The 19,071-nt window shown below is 49.5% G+C and overlaps 1 protein-coding gene across 2 annotated transcripts in view; it reads right to left on the bottom strand.

Annotated features, from left to right (window-relative positions):
- The window catches only part of Sned1 (sushi, nidogen and EGF like domains 1), a 65,176-nt gene that overhangs the window by 5,505 nt on the left and 40,600 nt on the right, over positions 1–19,071 (bottom strand). Inside the window, exons 17-30 of one of the 2 annotated variants that reach the window (XM_036172855.1) lie at positions 16,013–16,126; positions 15,258–15,371; positions 14,841–14,954; positions 14,125–14,238; positions 13,510–13,806; positions 13,074–13,257; positions 11,413–11,525; positions 10,495–10,776; positions 8,145–8,289; positions 7,991–8,073; positions 6,872–6,970; positions 2,423–2,539; positions 1,812–1,899; positions 195–277 (exon numbers count right to left, since the gene is read on the bottom strand). In XM_036172855.1, coding sequence (XP_036028748.1) covers positions 195–277; positions 1,812–1,899; positions 2,423–2,539; positions 6,872–6,970; positions 7,991–8,073; positions 8,145–8,289; positions 10,495–10,776; positions 11,413–11,525; positions 13,074–13,257; positions 13,510–13,806; positions 14,125–14,238; positions 14,841–14,954; positions 15,258–15,371; positions 16,013–16,126 — 1,947 coding nt within the window. Of the gene's footprint in view, positions 1–194; positions 278–1,811; positions 1,900–2,422; positions 2,540–6,871; positions 6,981–7,990; positions 8,074–8,144; positions 8,290–10,494; positions 10,777–11,412; positions 11,526–13,073; positions 13,258–13,509; positions 13,807–14,124; positions 14,239–14,840; positions 14,955–15,257; positions 15,372–16,012; positions 16,127–19,071 lie in introns of those variants that run through there. The other variant, XM_036172857.1, reaches the window with a different exon arrangement.

The raw sequence follows: 19,071 nt of genomic DNA, 5'->3' as shown, positions 1-19,071 counted from the left end.
AGTGACCACCTCCAAGCACAGCTAGGTCCGTCTGTGCACCCACATGTGCGTATGTGGGCATTAGTTTCTGAGCAGAGTACAGCCACACACGGGCTGCAGTTTCGGGCAAGTAGCCTAGCTCGATCCAATCCTGTCACTTCCTGACCCATCCACCCACAGAGCCGCAGGCAAGATAGCGTGGCCCCAGGATATACCTGTTTGGGGTTTCTTGAGGTTGGTGCTTTCACAGCGCTCTTTAAAGCAGATGTCCTGGTGAACTTTGTAGACTTTCTTATACCTGTTGTCAAAAGAAAACTCTGTGAAGCTAGACCCTGGGCAGAGAGGTGTCTAAGTGTTTCATCCTATAACTGCAGTTGTATCCAAGTAACTCAAGGTAAACGGAGACAAACTGGAGATGTGTATTGTAAGTCCTAGTGTGACTAATGGACAAATCAAAATTTAATCTATGAGCCAATAATCCAAAATGTGCCAGAAAAGAGGAAAAAGCAATAAGGATCAGATGGAATAAATAGAAATAAATATGTAGATTTAAACCCAGCCACACCGAACACCACTATGTTCATTGTAAAATAATCTGAACACTCTAGTAAGACAGGTCAGACTGAATATAAGCAAGACCCTCCTATATGTTAGCTTCAGGGGAGTCTCTTCAAATGCAGATAGGAACAGGATAGAAAATTCGGTGAGTGAAGGACTCTCCTCACATGGCAGGGGACTAACCCAGAGGCCGGCTCTGGTATTAGCAGAATAGTGGAAGCCAGAGGATGATGTTGGTGCAGACTACCATCAGATCGCCATCGTGGGTCCAGGGTGAATGGTGGTCATGGCTGCTTCCCCAAACCCATACAGATCAGGACCTTTTACCTATTCCCCTTCTGACTAAGCCTGCCTTTGCATCAAGTTTGGCCATTTTCCCTCCATTCTTTCATCTGCTTCCTCTTCCTTTGAGAAGCATCCAGAATGGCTTGAACACTGTGGCCACACATCACCTTCTGCGCAGAGCCCTTCAGGATCTCCGCGATTCATGGAGAATAGTACCACAGTCCATCTGAGGTTCTCCAAGATCCCAGGAACTCTCCTTTCTTCTCTCAGTCATTCTCTGCTCTGTTGGCCTCTTGTTTCTCAGACATATTGGGCACAACCTGATGCAGGATCTTGTAACACTGTGTGGAACATTCTCTCTCTGATATCCCCACCTGCCACCTCCTCCATTTCTGTTCAGCGTCCCTCTCCCATGAAGCCGACTCAGTCCCCTCCATTCCTGGCTCTCCTAATCTTAGGCTTTCATCTCTCCTTTCTTTGCTGGGAACTCCCTGATTTCTTCTACAGTGTAGTAAAGGTGCTTTTGCCATGGCTGTCCTTATCTAGAGCACAAGTGTCTGGTCCCTGAGGGCCTGGAATGACCAGGCTCCCAGACACAGTGACCCAGAGCCATTGCATGCTACAGCAAGTAGGGTATCACGAGATGAGACAAGCAGCCTTTCCTCCTAGTCCAGATGGAGAATCTGAGGCAATGGTGATTTGCTCACCGCCACATCATGCTGGGTTAATAGTAGAACTGGGACTGGGGTTCTCATGTGCTCTTTGATTTCTGGGCTTTAAGGGAAGGAGGGGAGTCAGGTCCTGCAATTGTGTGAAGGCTTCCATGCATGGGAGACAACCTGTGTCCTCTTCAGTCGGTTCTTGAGCTTCATGGGCTGGGCAGATAGTTTAGACAGAAGTGGTCGGAGCCAGTATCTGCAATCTCTGTCCCTACTCGGGTAATAAGGACACAACACCAGGGCACAAAGGCAGAGGCAGAGCTGACTTACACATGGTGGCAGACATCTCCTTCCCAGACAGGAAACGACTTAGTCTCAGAGAACAGCCGTGTGCAGGGACGAGGCACCTTTTCACAGGCTATGGCACAAAGGAGGAAGAAAGACCAGCTCTTAGGAGGAGGCTGTTTCCGCCTCCCAAGAGAGACCTTTGCCCAAGGAAGAGTCCTGCAGCCTGCGTCAGCCTGCAGGTCTGTGCCAGCCACTTTCTGACTTGGGGCTTTGCTTCAGGGTGGTCAGTATCAAAGCAGCCTGGTTTTCCTTAAGGCTCCTGTGGCCTCAGGATTGTTTTGTGTCTTTGTGGGAGCTTCCAAATGTACTCAGTCCACATGTATTCCCTCTCATCATCAATCTGGCTCCTGAAATGCTGCCCTGCAATTGCTGCCCCTGTTTTCCTGGATTCCTAGTCTCTGCTCTGGGCAGTTCCTTCCAACATGTGCTTTGAGCAGCCCTCTGTCCCTTGTAGTTCACGGTCCATCTGAGGCCCCACATACACCGTCCTTCCTACCTGGGCTCCTTGTTATCCCACAGACCAGAAGCCCTTAGGGAAATGTCCCAGGTCACTGTGACAGTTGCCCTGAGGCCAGTAGCCAGCTCTGGCTTACCGAGCTCACAGTGTCTGCCTTTGAACCCAGGCTTGCAGTCACAGCTGTGGGTGCTGGCACCTGGCACACAGGTGCCTCCATTCTGACAGGCATCTTCTGAACAGCTACCAGGGGCACCTGGGAACAGGAAGGCAATGTTAGCTGCAGGGCCCAGGGAGACCTGCCTGCTCTGCAGACTGTGTCTCCTGATGACCTGGCCCACTACAAGGACATCTGTCATTAGCGTTCTTGGTTTCACATTGTCCCATCTTTGACTAACGAGAACCCTTTCAGGTTAGTGAACACAGTCCTGCCGACTCTTCTGTTTTATACCACGTATGCCGGGCTTACTCTATATCCTGCCTTGGTCTTTGAATTGCCATTTCCCCATGTTCATGGAAACATGTCTGGAGCTGACAGTCTGCCTGAGCTGTCCTGCCTAAGGCCTTTCTAGGGAACAAAAACAGGATATTGAGCTTTAAAAAATGAAATGCGGGCTGGAGAGATGGCTCAGAGGTTCAGAGCACTGACTGGTCTTCCAGAGGTCCTGAGTTCAATTCCCAGCAACCACATGGTGGCTCACAACCATCTGTAATGGGATCTTGTGCCCTCTTCTGGCCTACAGTCATACATGCTGTATACATAATAAATAAATAAAAAAATCTTAAAAACAAACAAACAAACAAACAAACAAACAAACAAACCACGAAATGCTTGTAATCCCACTTGGGAACCTGAGGCAGGAGGATCACAAGTTAGAGGCCAGCCTGTGCTGTACAGCGAAACCCTGTGTGAAGTTATGGCGCTTATACCAATATTTTCAGTTTAAAGATAAAAATAATAAAGGGGGTGTTAACTTCTTAGCGTCGTGTTTTTATTTCTCCACACTCGAAACCCCACGACATGAGTGTGACCATTCTCCTGCAGCACACGTGGCATTATTTCAGACAGCACCAGTGCCACTGCAGAAACAGGACAGAGCAGACGCCACAGCAAACAGGCCCATGAGCTCCCATTTCCAGCCTCTGCCCTTGACTTGTGTGTTTGCTTGTTTTATAAATATTTTTTGGTTCTAAAGTCAAAACTATCAAACAAGATAGACATATCCAGAGAAACCACCCATTTCCCATTCCCTGTGCCTGCTCTTCCCTCCCTCAGGTAACACACCACCTTTATTACTTATTTTTAAACATAAGAAACATATATTCCCATTTCCCTCCCCATTTTCCCACTTCTTAAAAGAAGCCTTTATTTTGAGGTTTTTTAGACATTCTTTGTTTTCTAGCATATTCACTGATATGCATCCACTACTACTGTCAATTTTTATTTATTCTTAAAATTTTTAAAGATTTTATTTTGTGTGTATCAGTGTTTTGCCTGCATGTAAGTGTATGTACTACATTCATGCAGTGTCTGCAGAGTCAGAAGAGGTCACTGGATATCCTGGGACAGATGAGATGGTTGTTAACTGCTGGGTGGGTGCTGGGAACCTAACCTGGGTCCTTTGTAAGAGCAGCAAGCTTAACCACTAAGCCACCTCTCCAGCCCCCAGAGTCAATTTTTAAAAAGTCACATCTATTTCCTCCTTATTTTATGCCATGGCACAAATGTGGAGATCAGTGGACTTGTGTAAGTCAGCTCTCTCCAACATGTGTGTTCTGGAAAAAGAATTTAAGCTGGGCAGCAAGTGACTTTACCCACAGAGATTATCCCAGCAACCCCCCAGAATCAATTTTTGAATGCTTTAATTACTTCTTTTTATTTGTTTTGTTTTGTTTTTAAAGATTTATTTATTCAGTATACAGAAGAGGGCGCCAGATCTCATTATAGATGGTTGTGATCCACCATGAGGTTGCTGGGAATTGAACTCAGGACCTCTGGAAGAACAGTCAGTGCTCTTAACCTCTGAGCCATCTCTCCAGCCTTGTTTTTGTTTTTTGTTTTTTGTTTTACTGAGGTTTTTTTTCCTCTAAGATTTATTTATTTATATATGTGAGTGCTCTGTCTGCATGTCAGATCCCACTTTAGATGGTTGTGAGCCACCATGTGAGTGCTGGGAATTCAACTCAGGACCTCTGGAAGAACAGCAGGTGCTCTTAACCACTGAGCCATCTCTCCAGCCCTACTTTAATTACTTCTAAAATAAACTTCATACTCTTTAGCTGGCTTCCCTATATCTCCATCTCTGTCCTGAGGAGCCACCAAGTACTTCCCATCACCATAGACAGCTGTATTCTAGACCTTCATGAAAAGGAATCTCCTTTCACATGGCCTGTTGTGCCTGGATTCTTTCATTCAGTATACCATTTCAAGTTTCTCCACGCAACAGTGTTTCATTCTTGTTTAGGATCGAATGACATTATTGGGTAGATAAGCCACAGTCTATTATCAGCTGGCAGACTTGGCTGTTTCTCTTTTGGTGATTACTAATGAAGATTCCATGAATAGTCATATATAAGACTTGCATTGACACATGCTTTAAATTTTCCTGGCTATGCCCCTAATAGTAGAATTTCAGGGTCACATGGTAACTCTTGTTTTATTTTGAGGAACTACTGGTCTGTCCTCACCCCAAGCAGCTTTATATTCACAGCAGTGCCTCAGGGCTGGTTTCTCCACATCTCAGCATTGCTTATTATTATCTGACTTTTTAAAAAAGTCCAAGTCATCCTTGTGGGTATGAGGTAGCATCTCAATGTGTTTTGGTTTTCTGTTCCCTGATAAATGGTAGTGTCAAGGATTCTTTTCACTTGCTTGTTGGTAAGTTGTATATTTTCCTTGGAGAAATATCTGTTCAGATCTTTTGCCTGTTTTTTAAGTTGAGTTATTTGCCTTTTCATTTAAAAGAATTCTTTGCAAATTTAGATACAAGTTATAAGGTTTGGAATATTTATTCCCATTGCTTGGGTTTCTTTTTTTTTTTTTTTGGTTTGGGTTTGCCTCCTGAGTGCTGGGATTAAAGGCGTGCGCCACTGTTGCCCAGCTTCCTTGGGTTTCTTAATGTGTCCTTTGAATTCAGAAGTTCTGAATTTTGATGAAACCCATTAACCATTTTTTTCTTTTGCTGCTCATACTTTTGGTGGTGTATCTAAAAACCCTCTTCCAAACCTAAGGTCTTATGTTTCCTTCAGAGGTTTTAGCTCTGAACACTTGGGGCTCTCCTGTGTTAATGTGGGTATGAGGTTTGTGGTGTGAGGTAGCAGTCAGCTTTATCCTTTGTGTGTGGACATCCCATGTCCCATCACTGCTTGTTGAGAAGACTGTTTTTTGCTCATGTCAGAATCAGTTTATGATAGACATGTGGGTTTATTTCTAGACTCTACATTCTGGTCCATACATTTACATATCTGTCCTTAAGCAGTGTCACACGTGACTTATAGCATGTCTTGACATATCAACCCCACCCTCCATGTATGGATCAGCTAGGACTGTGGAGACCATGGCTGACACTTGTCATTTGTGGGCTGAATCTGCTGTTGATAGAGACTTAGGAAGATTAATAGAAGCTACCCACTATAGCCTGATACTGTAGAGCCAACAACACTAAACACACACACACACACACACACCACAAACACCCACACAGACACACATACAAACCACACAAACACACACAACCACATACACACACATAAACCACAACCACATACACACAAACCAACCACAAACACACATAAATACACACATACATGCACAAACACACATGCATACACACACATACAAACCACATGCACACACATAAACACATACATACACACATACACACAAACCATAAACATACACACACACACATGCACATGCATGTGTGCACACATGTATGCCTTTTTTGAATCAGGCGAGTGTGGTTGCACCCTGTAGAGGGTATTGTGCTTTTGTTCCCCATGGATAAATTATGCAGCAGATCATTCAAATCTTGTCCTTGCCTGCTGGACAGTTTGGGGACGGTACCTGCCTGTCCTTCTGGTGGAAGCCAGACTATTAATATAGGGGGATAAAGCAGAGTAGTCTGGAAACCCTGCTGGGGTGAGGAGTTGGGGGAAAACGGATAATGTCAAGGGTTAGCACCTGCCCTTCCACTCTTGCCCTTGAAGTCTATCAAGCCCATGCTGGTGTGGGAACCTGCCTCCTCTATGTAGATTCTTCCTTGGATCTGAAGGTTCTTCCCTGACCTGGAAAGTTGCTTAGTGAGGAAACACCCTTTGTGGGCATTAACTGTACTTTAGGGATTCCTAGGGGCCTTTTGGGGGTACTCTGTTATGTGAGGAAGAAAAGTCCAGCTCTTCTAGTTCTCTTTCCAAGACAGACCCTGGGTTGGTCCTGTTCCCTGGCTCCTCTCACTCATGTGTCCTAGATGGGGTACCCAACTACCCCTTGGGCAGAGCCTGTGCCTCCAAGCTTCCTACTGTGGTGTTCTCACTATGCAGCTATGAAGAAAAGCCAGCTCCCATCCCCTCCACACAATTGACTTACTTTCTGTGTCCTTGCTGCTGTTCTTGGGTAGCTGCAGGGCCAGGCTGACCTGCTCAGGGGCCTCCTCTGTGTTCTTGAGCGGCACCAGAGTGGTGGGTTCTAGGAGAAGCTGAGGGTAACCACATGGCCCTTGCTTCATGCCTAGGCCCATCCCTGCCGGTCCACCCGTGGATCCCACACACTGGCAAGGAGCACTCTGGCCCCAGCACTGTTCCCCCATGGGGGCTGGGCCTCACTCCCACTACCCCTCTGAAAGACCTGTTCTATTTTCCTGGAGCTGCTTCCTAAGGGGCTTCATTGTACAGCTGAGGTGTGGGGCACTCTCTGCCTCCCAGGGTCAGCTTCTCCTGTCCATTCCCTAAGTCCTGCTCCCTGGACGTGTGTGTGTGTGTGTGTGTGTGTGTGTGTGTGTGTGTGTATGTGCGTGCACACGCGTGTGTGCTCGCTTTCTCTTCCTTTTTTTTGCATTTGCAGCAGTGTGTGTGTGTGTGTGTGTGTGTGTGTGTGTGTGTGTGTGTGTGCATGCACACGTGAGTGCTTGCCTTCTCTTCCTTTTTGGCATTTGCAGCAGTCTGGGTTCCTGGCCCCAGCTGCAAGTCATCTCTTTAGAGCTTCCCTCTGCCCAAAAGCATTTTCTATTGGTCCCTTGTCAGCAAGTCTGATGTTCCTGCCTCCACATCTCAGCCGGCCCACCAGCAGGCATTCCCTCTCTCACAGGCGGCTTGGTGTCACCCTTTTGTCACTGTCCCTCTGCTTCCCACCCCCCTCCACTCCCTACTCATGTCCTCTGCACTCTACCCTTGAACATTTTCAATCTCCACAGAGCTGGGGAATCCCATGAGATTAGGTGCCTGGCCTCTCACAGGCAGCCTCCTGGAGTGCCCCTTACCTGCTAAGCTTTCCCATTGTGGACGGCAGGCACCTTTCCTGCTACCCTGGAAGTCTAAAGCCTCACACATGGTCAGGATTGAGGTTGCTGGTGGAGCCAGGACTCACTGGCTAGTGCAATCTTTTAAACCCAGCTTTTAAGGGTCTCAACATTTTTCATGCCAGGGGCAAGAGCAGTGAGACCACTAGGGTTGACCTCCAAGTCAGTGCCAGGAAGTCTTCAACACTCACGCGATCTCACAGTGACTGATTTGCCGGGCAAGCCACCAAACCTGGCACTCACTCTTCCTCTTCCATCTACAAGCTCCGAGAACCTGCAGACAGGGTAGGAGGGTCAAGGGTTGAGCACAGCCTAGGAACCCAGGGCTGGGGCTAGCGTGTGTACCTGGGGGGCTGAGTTGGTGTCTCAGGGACACTGTGGTCATTGAGCAGACGTAGCTCTGGCAGGCGCACAGGGGCCGGTCTATTTCTGAGCATCCGTAGGTGGTGTCCTCCCTGGTGCCAACGTCTGTCGGTGCCATCCCTGGAGGCTGCAAAAAGGGAAGGAGAAGTAACCACCAACTGGGTTGCCTGGTGTTCTTGTCTCTGCCTCTACTGCAGGGAAGTGGCGGCTCACGTCCAGCCCTGCTTTGGCAAGGGGAGGGAGGGGTACATGTGACCCAAGAAATGTGTCACCTGTTATGCCTTCCTAAGCAGAGGCCATGCATTTGTGTTACAACAGACACACTGGCCTGGAAGGCCAGCACTCTGTCACACTCCTCGGCAGAGTCCTCGTCTGCTAAGCAAATGCCAGGCTGTGGATCACAGCCTTGTGGGTCAGCATTTTTCCTGATGGGCAGCTTCAGTCAGACCTACAACCAGGCCTTATTATTGTAGAGTATCCTTCAAGCTAGGAGACTTCCTTCCTTCTCTATCTGTCCCTTCCTGACTCTGATTTGGTTGTAACGACAGGTTCATGGGAGACCCCCACCTGTTTTTCTACATGGCAGGTATGCCTAGAGCCCAGCTGGTAGATCTGCAGGGCTGAAACTGAGAATTAGCATAGCACAGAAGCACTGTACTCACTGTTGTGTTCACAAAGCAGCCTCATGGCCTGGGAAGAGGAAGGAGGAGGGACCTAAGGAGGCTGGCGCTGGAGCCCCGCTCTCTGGCAGAGCCACTTGCCCTGCTCTTAGACCCTGCCGTCTGTCCCTGGGTACCCTCTGCTTGTCTTCTCACTGTGTTCAGTACCGCTGAGACTTTTCACACACCTCGTGTGAGGTTTGAGAATGTAATAAAGGGCACGTGGGGCACTTGTGGGTTCCAGGAGGGTGTCCTGTCACCCTTGGGAACAGACAAAGGTCCTTAATATGGCCACCTGAACTTCCACACCCCAGCTGTTCGCTTGTGCCTCTCTCTGTCCATGTGTTCCTTCCTGTCCTCCCAAGCCACTTGTTGTCTCTGGCCATATCTCATGTTCGGTGCCTCCTTTTGGGTCAGGCCTGGGCCTCTTCCTTGCTGCCTGCTTGGTAGCTTTTTCAGAACGAGGTCCTGCATTTGCTGCTAAGCCTGCCTGGGATTAAATCGGTGAAACAGTGTAAGATGAGGCTTGACAAATATATATTTCCAGATTGCTAGTGCTATCAGCTGTCCTTCCTTACCCATGGGTAAAAGCCTCCATTCTTATGCCCGTGACTCTATTCTCAGGAATGGCCCATGCCAGTTGTCTATGCTGCCTCTTTGCTGCGAGCCGCAGGAATGTAGTAAGAATTCAGCTGAATATGGTAAAGCTTTACCTAGAAGAATCAAGGAATTCTTCCAGAGGAAAAGCCAATTCTCAAGGAGTATTTGATGTTATTCAGCTTTTAATATATCAGCTGTTTCCTGCCATGAACTTCATGTGTTCTCTCATAATTTCCCCAATAACTTATAACAGTGTGGGTGGATCATTTCTTGGGCATAGACATTTAAAGTACTTGGATAAGGTCACAAAGACAAGGTCTTCTGCCTTCAGGTTTCCTGCTCCCTTTTTAGCATTTGAATTGGATATCTGCCTTCTGTAAATATCCCCTTTAGCTACATCCAAGGACAAGGGCCAGATAGAATAGCTGGTCAGGCCACCCGCTAGGCACCTGAGGCCCCTGAACTAAGGTAAACACCCTTGTGGAGACACAGCCCATCTCCTAGGCCATGTGCCTGTCTTCTAGGAGCATAGCTTTGTTTCTTGTGCAAATGAAGCTCGACCCTCCTTTCTCGCACAGCCCAAATGGCACTCTAGAGCAATTGACTCAGAACAAAATGGATTTTTGCATACCAGGTGCAATGTAGCTATCTCTGAGCAGGCTTACCCAGCCGGACCAGAAGGTTTGCAGATTGTAGGGGTATTGAGACCAGGTCATGGGAAGAGGAACGAGAAGGGGTGAGGATGAAGAAGATGAAGATGAAGATGAGGACAGAGATGGAAAAGAACTTAGAGTTATGAGAGGACAGGAGAAAAAGGACAGAATTGAAGCTGTGTGACTAGAACCTTGTCTCAGAGGAACAAAGTGAGTGGATTGTAGAGCTCGGTGTATTTAGATTAATTCCTTCAGATTACCCCGCCTTTAGTAGTGTCTTCCCTAGGACTCTGGGAGAAATCTCCTCAGGGCAGGCCCCTGAGGAAATTTCAATATCTCTTCTGGGCAAGGATATTGCCCAAGAATAGCCAGCAGCAGCTGTGGATTTGAACTACCAGCCCGACCTCTCATGGAACTCACAGGTGATGATGTAGAGGTGGGCAGGCTCACTGTGCAGCTGGCCCTGCTCTGTGCTCTGCACAGCTGTAACCGAGAGCTGGTACCGCCGACCTGGCAGCAGGTCACGCACTGTGTAGGACACCAGCTTCCCATTGGGGATGTAGCGGCTCTTGGTGCTCTGACTGGTGGTGACATTGATGACATAAGCCTCCAGTGAGATACCAGGACTGGGGGGGTCCCAGACCACGTGGGCAGAGGTGGCTGTGACTCGAGAGGCAGTCAGGTTTGCTGGAGGCAAAGGCCCTGAATGAGGAATGGACAGGAGGAGGAAGTGAAAATCAGGTCACAGGGCATCTGGTGAAACATCACCTCAGATCTGAGAGGGATCAGGTGTTGCATCTGAAACCAGCCTGGGTTACTATTGACACTGCCATCCCAGGGGAGTGTGGGAAACTTGTATGCAGAGGTTAGGTCACACCTCCAACATGCCTCCTCAAGTGTCTAAGGGCCACAGATGGGCAGTCCTGAGTCTGGGAGGCGTAGAGAGTTGTCCCCACTCATTATCCTTGCCTCACAAACTTCCACTGCTCACAGACTCCCTTCTTACAGTCCATACCATGGAAAGACAGCATATGCAATGCCGAGAAGTGTGGCTAGAGTAGGCTGATCACACGGCCCCAAAGCCTGCTCTTTAGACTCCCATGTATTCCATGGTGGGCATACTGAGGAATGCCTCCATGTACTCATGTAGTAGAGGCAGTTTGGACAATGTCTGAGACAGAGGACGTCTCCCTCAGTGAAGAGGTCTCAGGGAGGTCAGGGCTGGGTTTATCGTACAAGGACACTTTGGAAAGGATAGGCTGTCAGGAGGGAGGCCCTAGGTCTAGAGGGTGCCACGTGTGAGAGAGGCCTGGAGGCAGAAACTGCCTGTCTACTTACGGGTCCACACGTTCAGTGGTGCTGAGGCCAGGCTCTCAGTAGGGTATTCAGCTCCTCCAGGCCCACTGAGGGTGGTTAGCCGCACAATGTATCTTCTTCCCGGCAGCAGGGCCCTGCCAGAGGGGGCAAGGAGGGGAGGACCATTTAGGGGTCTGTATGACTGGGAGTAGCGTTACTTGGCTGCCAGTGGTTCAGGCCACCTCCATGAGGGGCAGACCAGTGGTCAGTCCTTGGGCTGTAGTGCTCCAGGATTGGGAAGTTTCTCCACTAGTTAGTGAGAAGAGAGAAGGGTGTGGAAATAGCCACAGTGTGGTCAGAGGACACACATTCAGATGTGAAGTCCAGACATGGGACAACTTGGAAAAGTCTCTGTGTTGACCCATGTGGTGTCCTTGCCATTGTCTGGGTTTTAGAGCAACCTGCCAGGGTGCAGGAATGGTAAAAAGAAGCCTTACTCTGAGTGTTAGGGGTCCCCACTCACTGCTTCTGACCACAGAGGAATGGAGGCCACAGTTGTCCCCCTCCACTGTTGTTAGTCTTGCCCCGCCCAGTGATGATGTAACATCCAGAGAACTCCAAAGCCAGTGCCCCTCTGCCAACTTCAGTTCTCTTTGCTTCCTATTTGGGGAGCCAGGCTTTAAGGAAGAGGGCATTCCAACACCAGCTACATATCCAGAGAAAAGGAGACAGTGCCTATGCAGCTGAGGGTCCAGTGACCTGGGCTGACCTTCTCAGAGATAGCGTTTGACAAAATAAAAAAATTAAAACCAAAACAAAATGCAAGAAGGAGAATCAGTCCTAGAGTTCTGCATCCTCTGGTTCAAACACCCGATTTTCATAAAACACAAAATCACAAAGAGGCAATGGAAGAATGGCACATTCAAAGGCGAAGAGAAGCGGTCCGGAGCTGCCCAAGAAGACGTGTTACGGATCTACTAGACAGAGACGGAAGCGGCAGCCTTGGTGCTCAGGCCAAGATTGAAAGGGAAATGAGAGAATGGTGTAAACAAATGAACCAAAGAGACAGGAGTCTGCGCAGAAACCGAAAAGAACCGGAGAGGCTGAAGACAAAGGCAGTCTGTCCTTAGCACAGCGGGCTGACTAGTTTGCAAGAAGGAACAAGAAGCTTTGGAAAGCGGTCTTGAGGGGGCTGGAGCGGTGGCTCAGTGGTTAAGAACGTTGCTGTTTTTGCAGAAGGCCCGGGTTCAATCCCAGCACCCACATGGCGACTCACAACCGTCCATAACTCCAGTTCCAGGAGATCTGACACATCCTGACCTCTGTGGCACTAGACATGCACAAGGTGCACAGACATCCATGAGAGCAAAACACTCATAAAATTAAATAAGTCAACCTAAAAAATAAAGAAAAAAAGTGGTTTTGGCAATTCTGGGCAGGACACACCTACAGACCTGGATTTTAGGGCTTTCTCACACTTTACGGGGTCCTTGCAATACTGTCAGGGTACTGCTCTCTGTAGTGGCTTGAGGCTAGGCAAGGCAGGACAGTGCGCGCACACACACACACACACACACACACACACACATCCCCAGTGAGGCGGGCTCGCTCAGGCCCCAGCCCCACTCAGGCGAAAGATGGCAAGTGTGCCGGGACACAAGAAACACTCTGGACCTCGGTGCTCCTGCGGCATCTCCTCTTACCCAAATGTGAGTCGGTCCACACTCCTGTCCACTTCAGTGGACTGGGCCACCGAGGCCTCAGGGTTGAGGATGGACACTCGAACCCTGCTGACAGTAGCGTGCTGGATCCTGTGAAGAGCCCACTGCACTGAGACGGCATTGGCTGAAACGTTGGTGACCTCAAAGTCTTCGATAGGGCGGGGTCCTGCAGGGTCACAGGATGCTCAGTGGATGCCACACCTCCTGCTCCTCACTGCCCAGCCCAGTGCCTGCTCTTTTCTTCCCAATCCCTTCTCTGATCTACCCTTCTGGTTACTGTGTCCCTCCTTATAGGAAGGTCACCCCCCCCCCCCCCTCCCGACACACACACACACAGCCCCGAGATGTCTGCTGAGCTATGAGCAGGGACAAGCTCCTCTCCTGGGCAGCAGTGGCCAGGCCACCTTCAGGAACTCACGGGTGCGGGTGAGCAGTGCTGCAGGCCTGCTGATGTCGTTTTTGTTGTTGGTGTTTCTCTTGACTGAGAAAACCGAGATGTTGTAGGCACGGCCTGCCGCCAGGACCCGCAGCTGGTGAGAGGACCGCCTCCGGTCCACGAAGTCCGTGCGTCGGAAGGATCCGTCCGAGGAGGCATAGGTGACCGCGTAGCCGTCCAGCACCTGCCTGGCCGTGGTGCCCTCGGGGGGGCTCCAGGAGATGGAGACCCCACTCTCCTCCACCCTCTCTACCCTGAGAGCTGTTGGCGGGAGGAGCTCTTCAGGGTTGTCACCAAACACAAGGGAGGTGGAGGGTTAGACTTTGAGCGGAAAGAGCAGCTCCCCGTCACGTCACCTAGATTGGTTCTGGGGCCTGGTCACCCAAGGCCTCGCTGGCGGGGAGTCTTCTCATTGGGGCTGCCATGGCCCTTGGAGGTTTGTAATTTCCGCACGTGTGGCTGCTGGGACCTCCTGCCCGCTCTCAGGAAGGGGACCTAGGTCAGCAGCTGTCTGCCCATCTTTCCCGCTGGGCCCCCCGGCCTACCTTCGGGCCCCCTCGCTCCTCCATCCTCCTTCCCGGAGCTCCTGGCCCTCACCTTTGGTGCAGTCCTTGCCTGTGTAGCCCACTTTGCAGGTACAGCTGTGGGACCCGTTGCTGGCCAAGCAGTAGCCGCGGCCCCCGCAGGGGCTCGAGAAGCAGGGGTCACTCACTGAGGGGGGAAACGGCAGTGAGGAGGGGAATTGGGTTTTTTTTTTCCCTTTTCTTGTACCTAGGCCTCTTGTTGCAGAGGTGGCAAGGGCCAGGGAGTAGTGGGGTGGTGTCATGACATCTGCTGTCTCTCTCTGCCTTGCATAGCTAAGTGCTACCTGTCAGGCACCGCAGGGCCAAACACAAGCTTGGCTGTAGCTTGGTGCTCCCATTTAGGAGGGGCTGGGTCTCAGGCTGAGACAGAGACCATTCTAGAGAGTGAGTAGAATGCTGTCCAGGAGTGTTCTGGTGCTGGGAGCAATGATGAGCAGGGATAACCTGCCACCACTACCAGTTCCAGGAAAGGCCTGGTTGAGGGACCTACCATATGCTAACAGGGGGAAGGGTTCTCCACAGAGAGGAGGATGCTGAGTGTAGGGCTCTGGGGCTGCAGGCTCAGCCTGTCTAGGGACAGCAGAGCCAGTTAAGGTGGGTGTGGAGCTATGGACTGAGCATGTGCTGCTGGGAGTGGAGGAAGGTGAAGGCAGCAAGTAGGGCTAGTTACCAAGGAGATGAGAGGGCCAGGGAAGGGGTCTCGGTGAGCAGGCAGGCCTGAGATCCTACCTGTCTCGCAGTGGTAGCCAAAGAAGCCCTCTGGACACACGCACAGGTAGGCCTCACCACCGTCCTCACACCGGCCTCCGTGCTGGCAGGGGCTGGAGGCACAGGCGTCCACCTCTGGAGAACACCCAAAGGGTTGGCCCGAGCTGCAGGGAGGGACTCTGGGGGAGGGAGGAGAGGACAGCGGGAAGAAGGGATAGGGGGAGGCAAGGAGCAATGGCCAGGAGAGGGGTATGGCGCACCTGCGGGCAGGAGGAGCTCTCAGGGACCCCCCGCCCAGTTTCCTTCCTCCCTCCAGGTCACCACAGCCTTGGGGGTTTTCTTTCCCTGGGTGGCTTGTCCAGCAAGAGGATGGCTCCTGGCTTCCCTCTGATCTCCCAGCAGCCCTGGTTCTGTGGGACCCACCTGAAAGAGCCCTACCTGTTTCACAGTGGACTCCACTGAAACCTTCAGGGCACTGGCAGATGAAAGCCCTGGGCAGGTCCAAACAGGAGCCTCCATTTCTACAGGGCTGCGCTTGGCACTCGTCTGTCTCTGTAGAGACAGGGGATGGGCCTGGCTCATGCCGGAGCTCCCTGCATGTCCCCAGGATTCTAATTGCTCCCTGATGATCAGCAAGGCCCCGAGGCCGGTCCTTGGAGTCTGGACTCTGGACCACGGCCTTCCTTCTGTCGCCTACACTTGTTCCTCCTTGGTTGGTCTCCTGCCCATGTCCAGCAAAGCACTCTGCTGTTCCTGTCACTGCTTCTGTACTGCAGCTTGAATGCTCTCTAGCATTACAACTGGAAACCGCCCCTGGGCTTTTCCCTTCCCGAAGCCAGTCTCTGTGTCGGGGCTCAGGGCTTCACACAGGAACAAGGGATGCAGGTCTCACCCTGTCAGGGATTGGTAAGGCCTCTGCTCTCTGCAGGTGTCAAGGGTTGTGACCTGCCCATCTTCTCTGCCCCACCCCCAGGCCTGAGTCTGATTGCTAGGCCAGTGGTTTTCTGATGGGCTCTCAGTCCCCAGGGCAGGAGGGGACAGAGAGCTTTTAACATCTATCCTGGCCATCAGAATGGCCCTAAGACACCAAGCAGGGAATGGGATGGTTATTTAGATAGAGCTCTGTCCCAGGGAAGGAGTGATGGAACAAGGTGGCCCGGGGGGAGCCCCGTTGCCTTGAGCAGACCTCTTACCTAGCTCACAGTGGACTCCTTCGTACCCTGGGCTGCAGAGGCACTGGTAACCGGCAGTGAGGTCCTGGCATGAGCCGCCATGCAGGCATGGCTGAGACTGGCACTCATCTACCTCTAAGGAGAGACCCCAAGAACAAAGCAAGGTGGCCGTATTAACCTATATGTAAATGGATATCAAGTAGCTCTGAGGCTCTGAGCAAGTTTACAATACTCCTCGATACTCAGAGGCCAACTCAGGGTTATCCGTGGAGGTCTCCTGCCTGGCTCATATCTACAAAGTGAGTGCAGTTGTTTCTGAACCACTCAAGAGTCTCTCCGAAGACCCCTCTGGACCCACAGCCATCAAGGTTTGGCAGGAAACGCCTGATGCCTGACCTTTGCTAGTTCTGTATCCAGCACACACATATAAAACTAGTATGTTTGTGGGGGGCAGTCTTCAGCTTTAAAAGGTTCACCATATGCTTCTTTTAAACCGGAAGATGTGCCCCTGAATTTGAATGTTCAGTTTGAGAAAAGTCTAATTTCATACTTAAGAAGTAACTAAATGGTGGGGGCTGGAGAGATGCCTCAGTGCTTAAGGACATTTATTGCTCTAGCAGAGGACCCAGGTTTGATTCCCAGCACACACATGGTGGCTCTGTAACTCCAGTTCTAGAGGATCCAATGCCTTATTTTTTGCCTCCTCTGTTACACACATGGTGTGCATACATAAATGCAGGCAAAACACGCATATACATAAAATATAGAAATCTAAAAGTTATTTTAAAAAGGTTAAATAAATGGTGATGACCGACAGTGTTAGGACCAGACAGAAGTCAGAGTGCTGTCTACCCACTGGCTTGCAGGTCCCTTCCCCCTGCGTGACACCCAGCACCTGTGTCTATCATTTCTTTGTCTCTTGAAAATGTATTTTTGAAATTACTTTTTGACAGGATTTCACTATGTAGCCTTGGCTAGCCTGTAACTCTTTTTGTAAACTAGGCTGACCTTGAACTCATAGAGATCCTTCTGCTATCTCTGGAGTATTGAGATTAAAGACAATGTGCCATCATTCCCAGCCCTAAAATTCATCCTTGAAATTTTTTGAATTGCCTAAAGAAGACATGGCTTGTTTTTGTTGCTTCTGAACTTTATTGACAGGGTGCCGCGATAGGTGTTCTTCCTCACTTGACATTTCATCAGTAGGAGACCTCCATACTGTGTGGGTCCCTGTGGTTCGCCGCCACTTTCACAGCTGTTTAATGCTCCGAAGTTGCTTATATCATGTTTCATCCTTTCTTATTTGGTGAGCACTTGTGTTGATTCTAGATTGTTTTCTTTTTTCCTTTGGTGACTACAAAAACTGCTGCTGCTGAGGTTCTCCAGATATCCTGGTGTAGATAGGTGAGTTTCTTAAGTTTACTGGGAAATGGGATTGTTGAGACAGAGCCTGCATTGGTAGTCAACTCAACAAGCAAATTGCCAAGTCATTTCCAAGTGCTTTGGGCAACTTAGAGTCCCTCTACCGAGTGCTAAGAAAGTCTGTTGTCTGTGTTCTCACCAGTAGGTTTCTAAACTTCTGAAATGTAGCCAGCTAAATGCGTCTAGCTGATGGATTTGTACATTTGCCTTCCCCTGATTACTGTAAAGTAAAATGCTCATTTTCACGTTTGTTGGCCTCATACAGTTCTTCCATGAAGTGTGTTTTGTCTACTTTTCTCTTAGGCTTATTCTTCCCATATTGATTCCTTGGTCTTCTCCAAGTAGTCTTGAATCAGTGTTCTCTCTCTCTCTCTCTCTCTCTCTCTCTCTCTCTCTCTCTCTCTCTCTCTCTCCACTTACTGATCTATGTATATTCACACACACACCCTCTCTCTCTCTCTGGACACTTACTGATCTATGTATAGTCACACACACACTCTCTCTCTGGACACTTACTGATCTATGTATAGTCACACACACACCCTCTCTCTCTCTGGACACTTACTGATCTATGTATATTCACACACACACCCTCTCTCTCTCTGGACACTTACTGATCTATGTATAGTCACACACACACCCTCTCTCTCTCTGGACACTTACTGATCTATGTATATTCACACATACACCCTCTCTCTCTCTCTCTGGACACTTACTGATCTATGTATATTCACACACACACCCTCTCTCTCTCTCTCTGGACACTTACTGATCTATGTATATTCACACACACTCTCTCTCTCTCTCTCTCTCTCTCTCTCTCTCTGGACACTTACTGATCTATGTATATTCACACACACACCCTCTCTCTCTCTCTCTCTGGACACTTACTGATCTATGTATATTCACACACACACCCTCTCTCTCTCTCTCTCTCTGGACACTTACTGATCTATGTATATTCACACACACACCCTCTCTCTCTCTCTGGACACTTACTGATCTATGTATAGTCACACACACACTCTCTCTCTGGACACTTACTGATCTATGTATAGTCACACACACACCCTCTCTCTCTCTGGACACTTACTGATCTATGTATATTCACACACACACCCTCTCTCTCTCTGGACACTTACTGATCTATGTATAGTCACACATACACCCTCTCTCTCTCTCTCTGGACACTTACTGATCTATGTATATTCACACACACACCCTCTCTCTCTCTCTCTCTGGACACTTACTGATCTATGTATATTCACACACACACCCTCTCTCTCTCTCTCTCTGGACACTTACTGATCTATGTATATTCACACACACACCCTCTCTCTCTCTGGACACTTACTGATCTATGTATATTCACACATACACCCTCTCTCTCTCTCTGGACACTTACTGATCTATGTATATTCACACACACACCCTCTCTCTCTCTGGACACTTACTGATCTATGTATATTCACACACACACCCTCTCTCTCTCTCTCTCTCTGGACACTTACTGATCTATGTATATTCACACACACACCCTCTCTCTCTCTCTCTGGACACTTACTGATCTATGTATATTCACACACACCCTCTCTCTCTCTCTCTGGACACTTACTGATCTATGTATATTCACACACACACCCTCTCTCTCTCTGGAC

Source organism: Onychomys torridus, chromosome 23, assembly GCF_903995425.1.
Source record: "Onychomys torridus chromosome 23, mOncTor1.1, whole genome shotgun sequence".
Lineage (NCBI taxonomy): Eukaryota > Metazoa > Chordata > Mammalia > Rodentia > Cricetidae > Onychomys > Onychomys torridus.
Note: the sequence above shows the minus strand (reverse complement) of the source record. Positions and strands in the feature narration are given on the sequence as shown.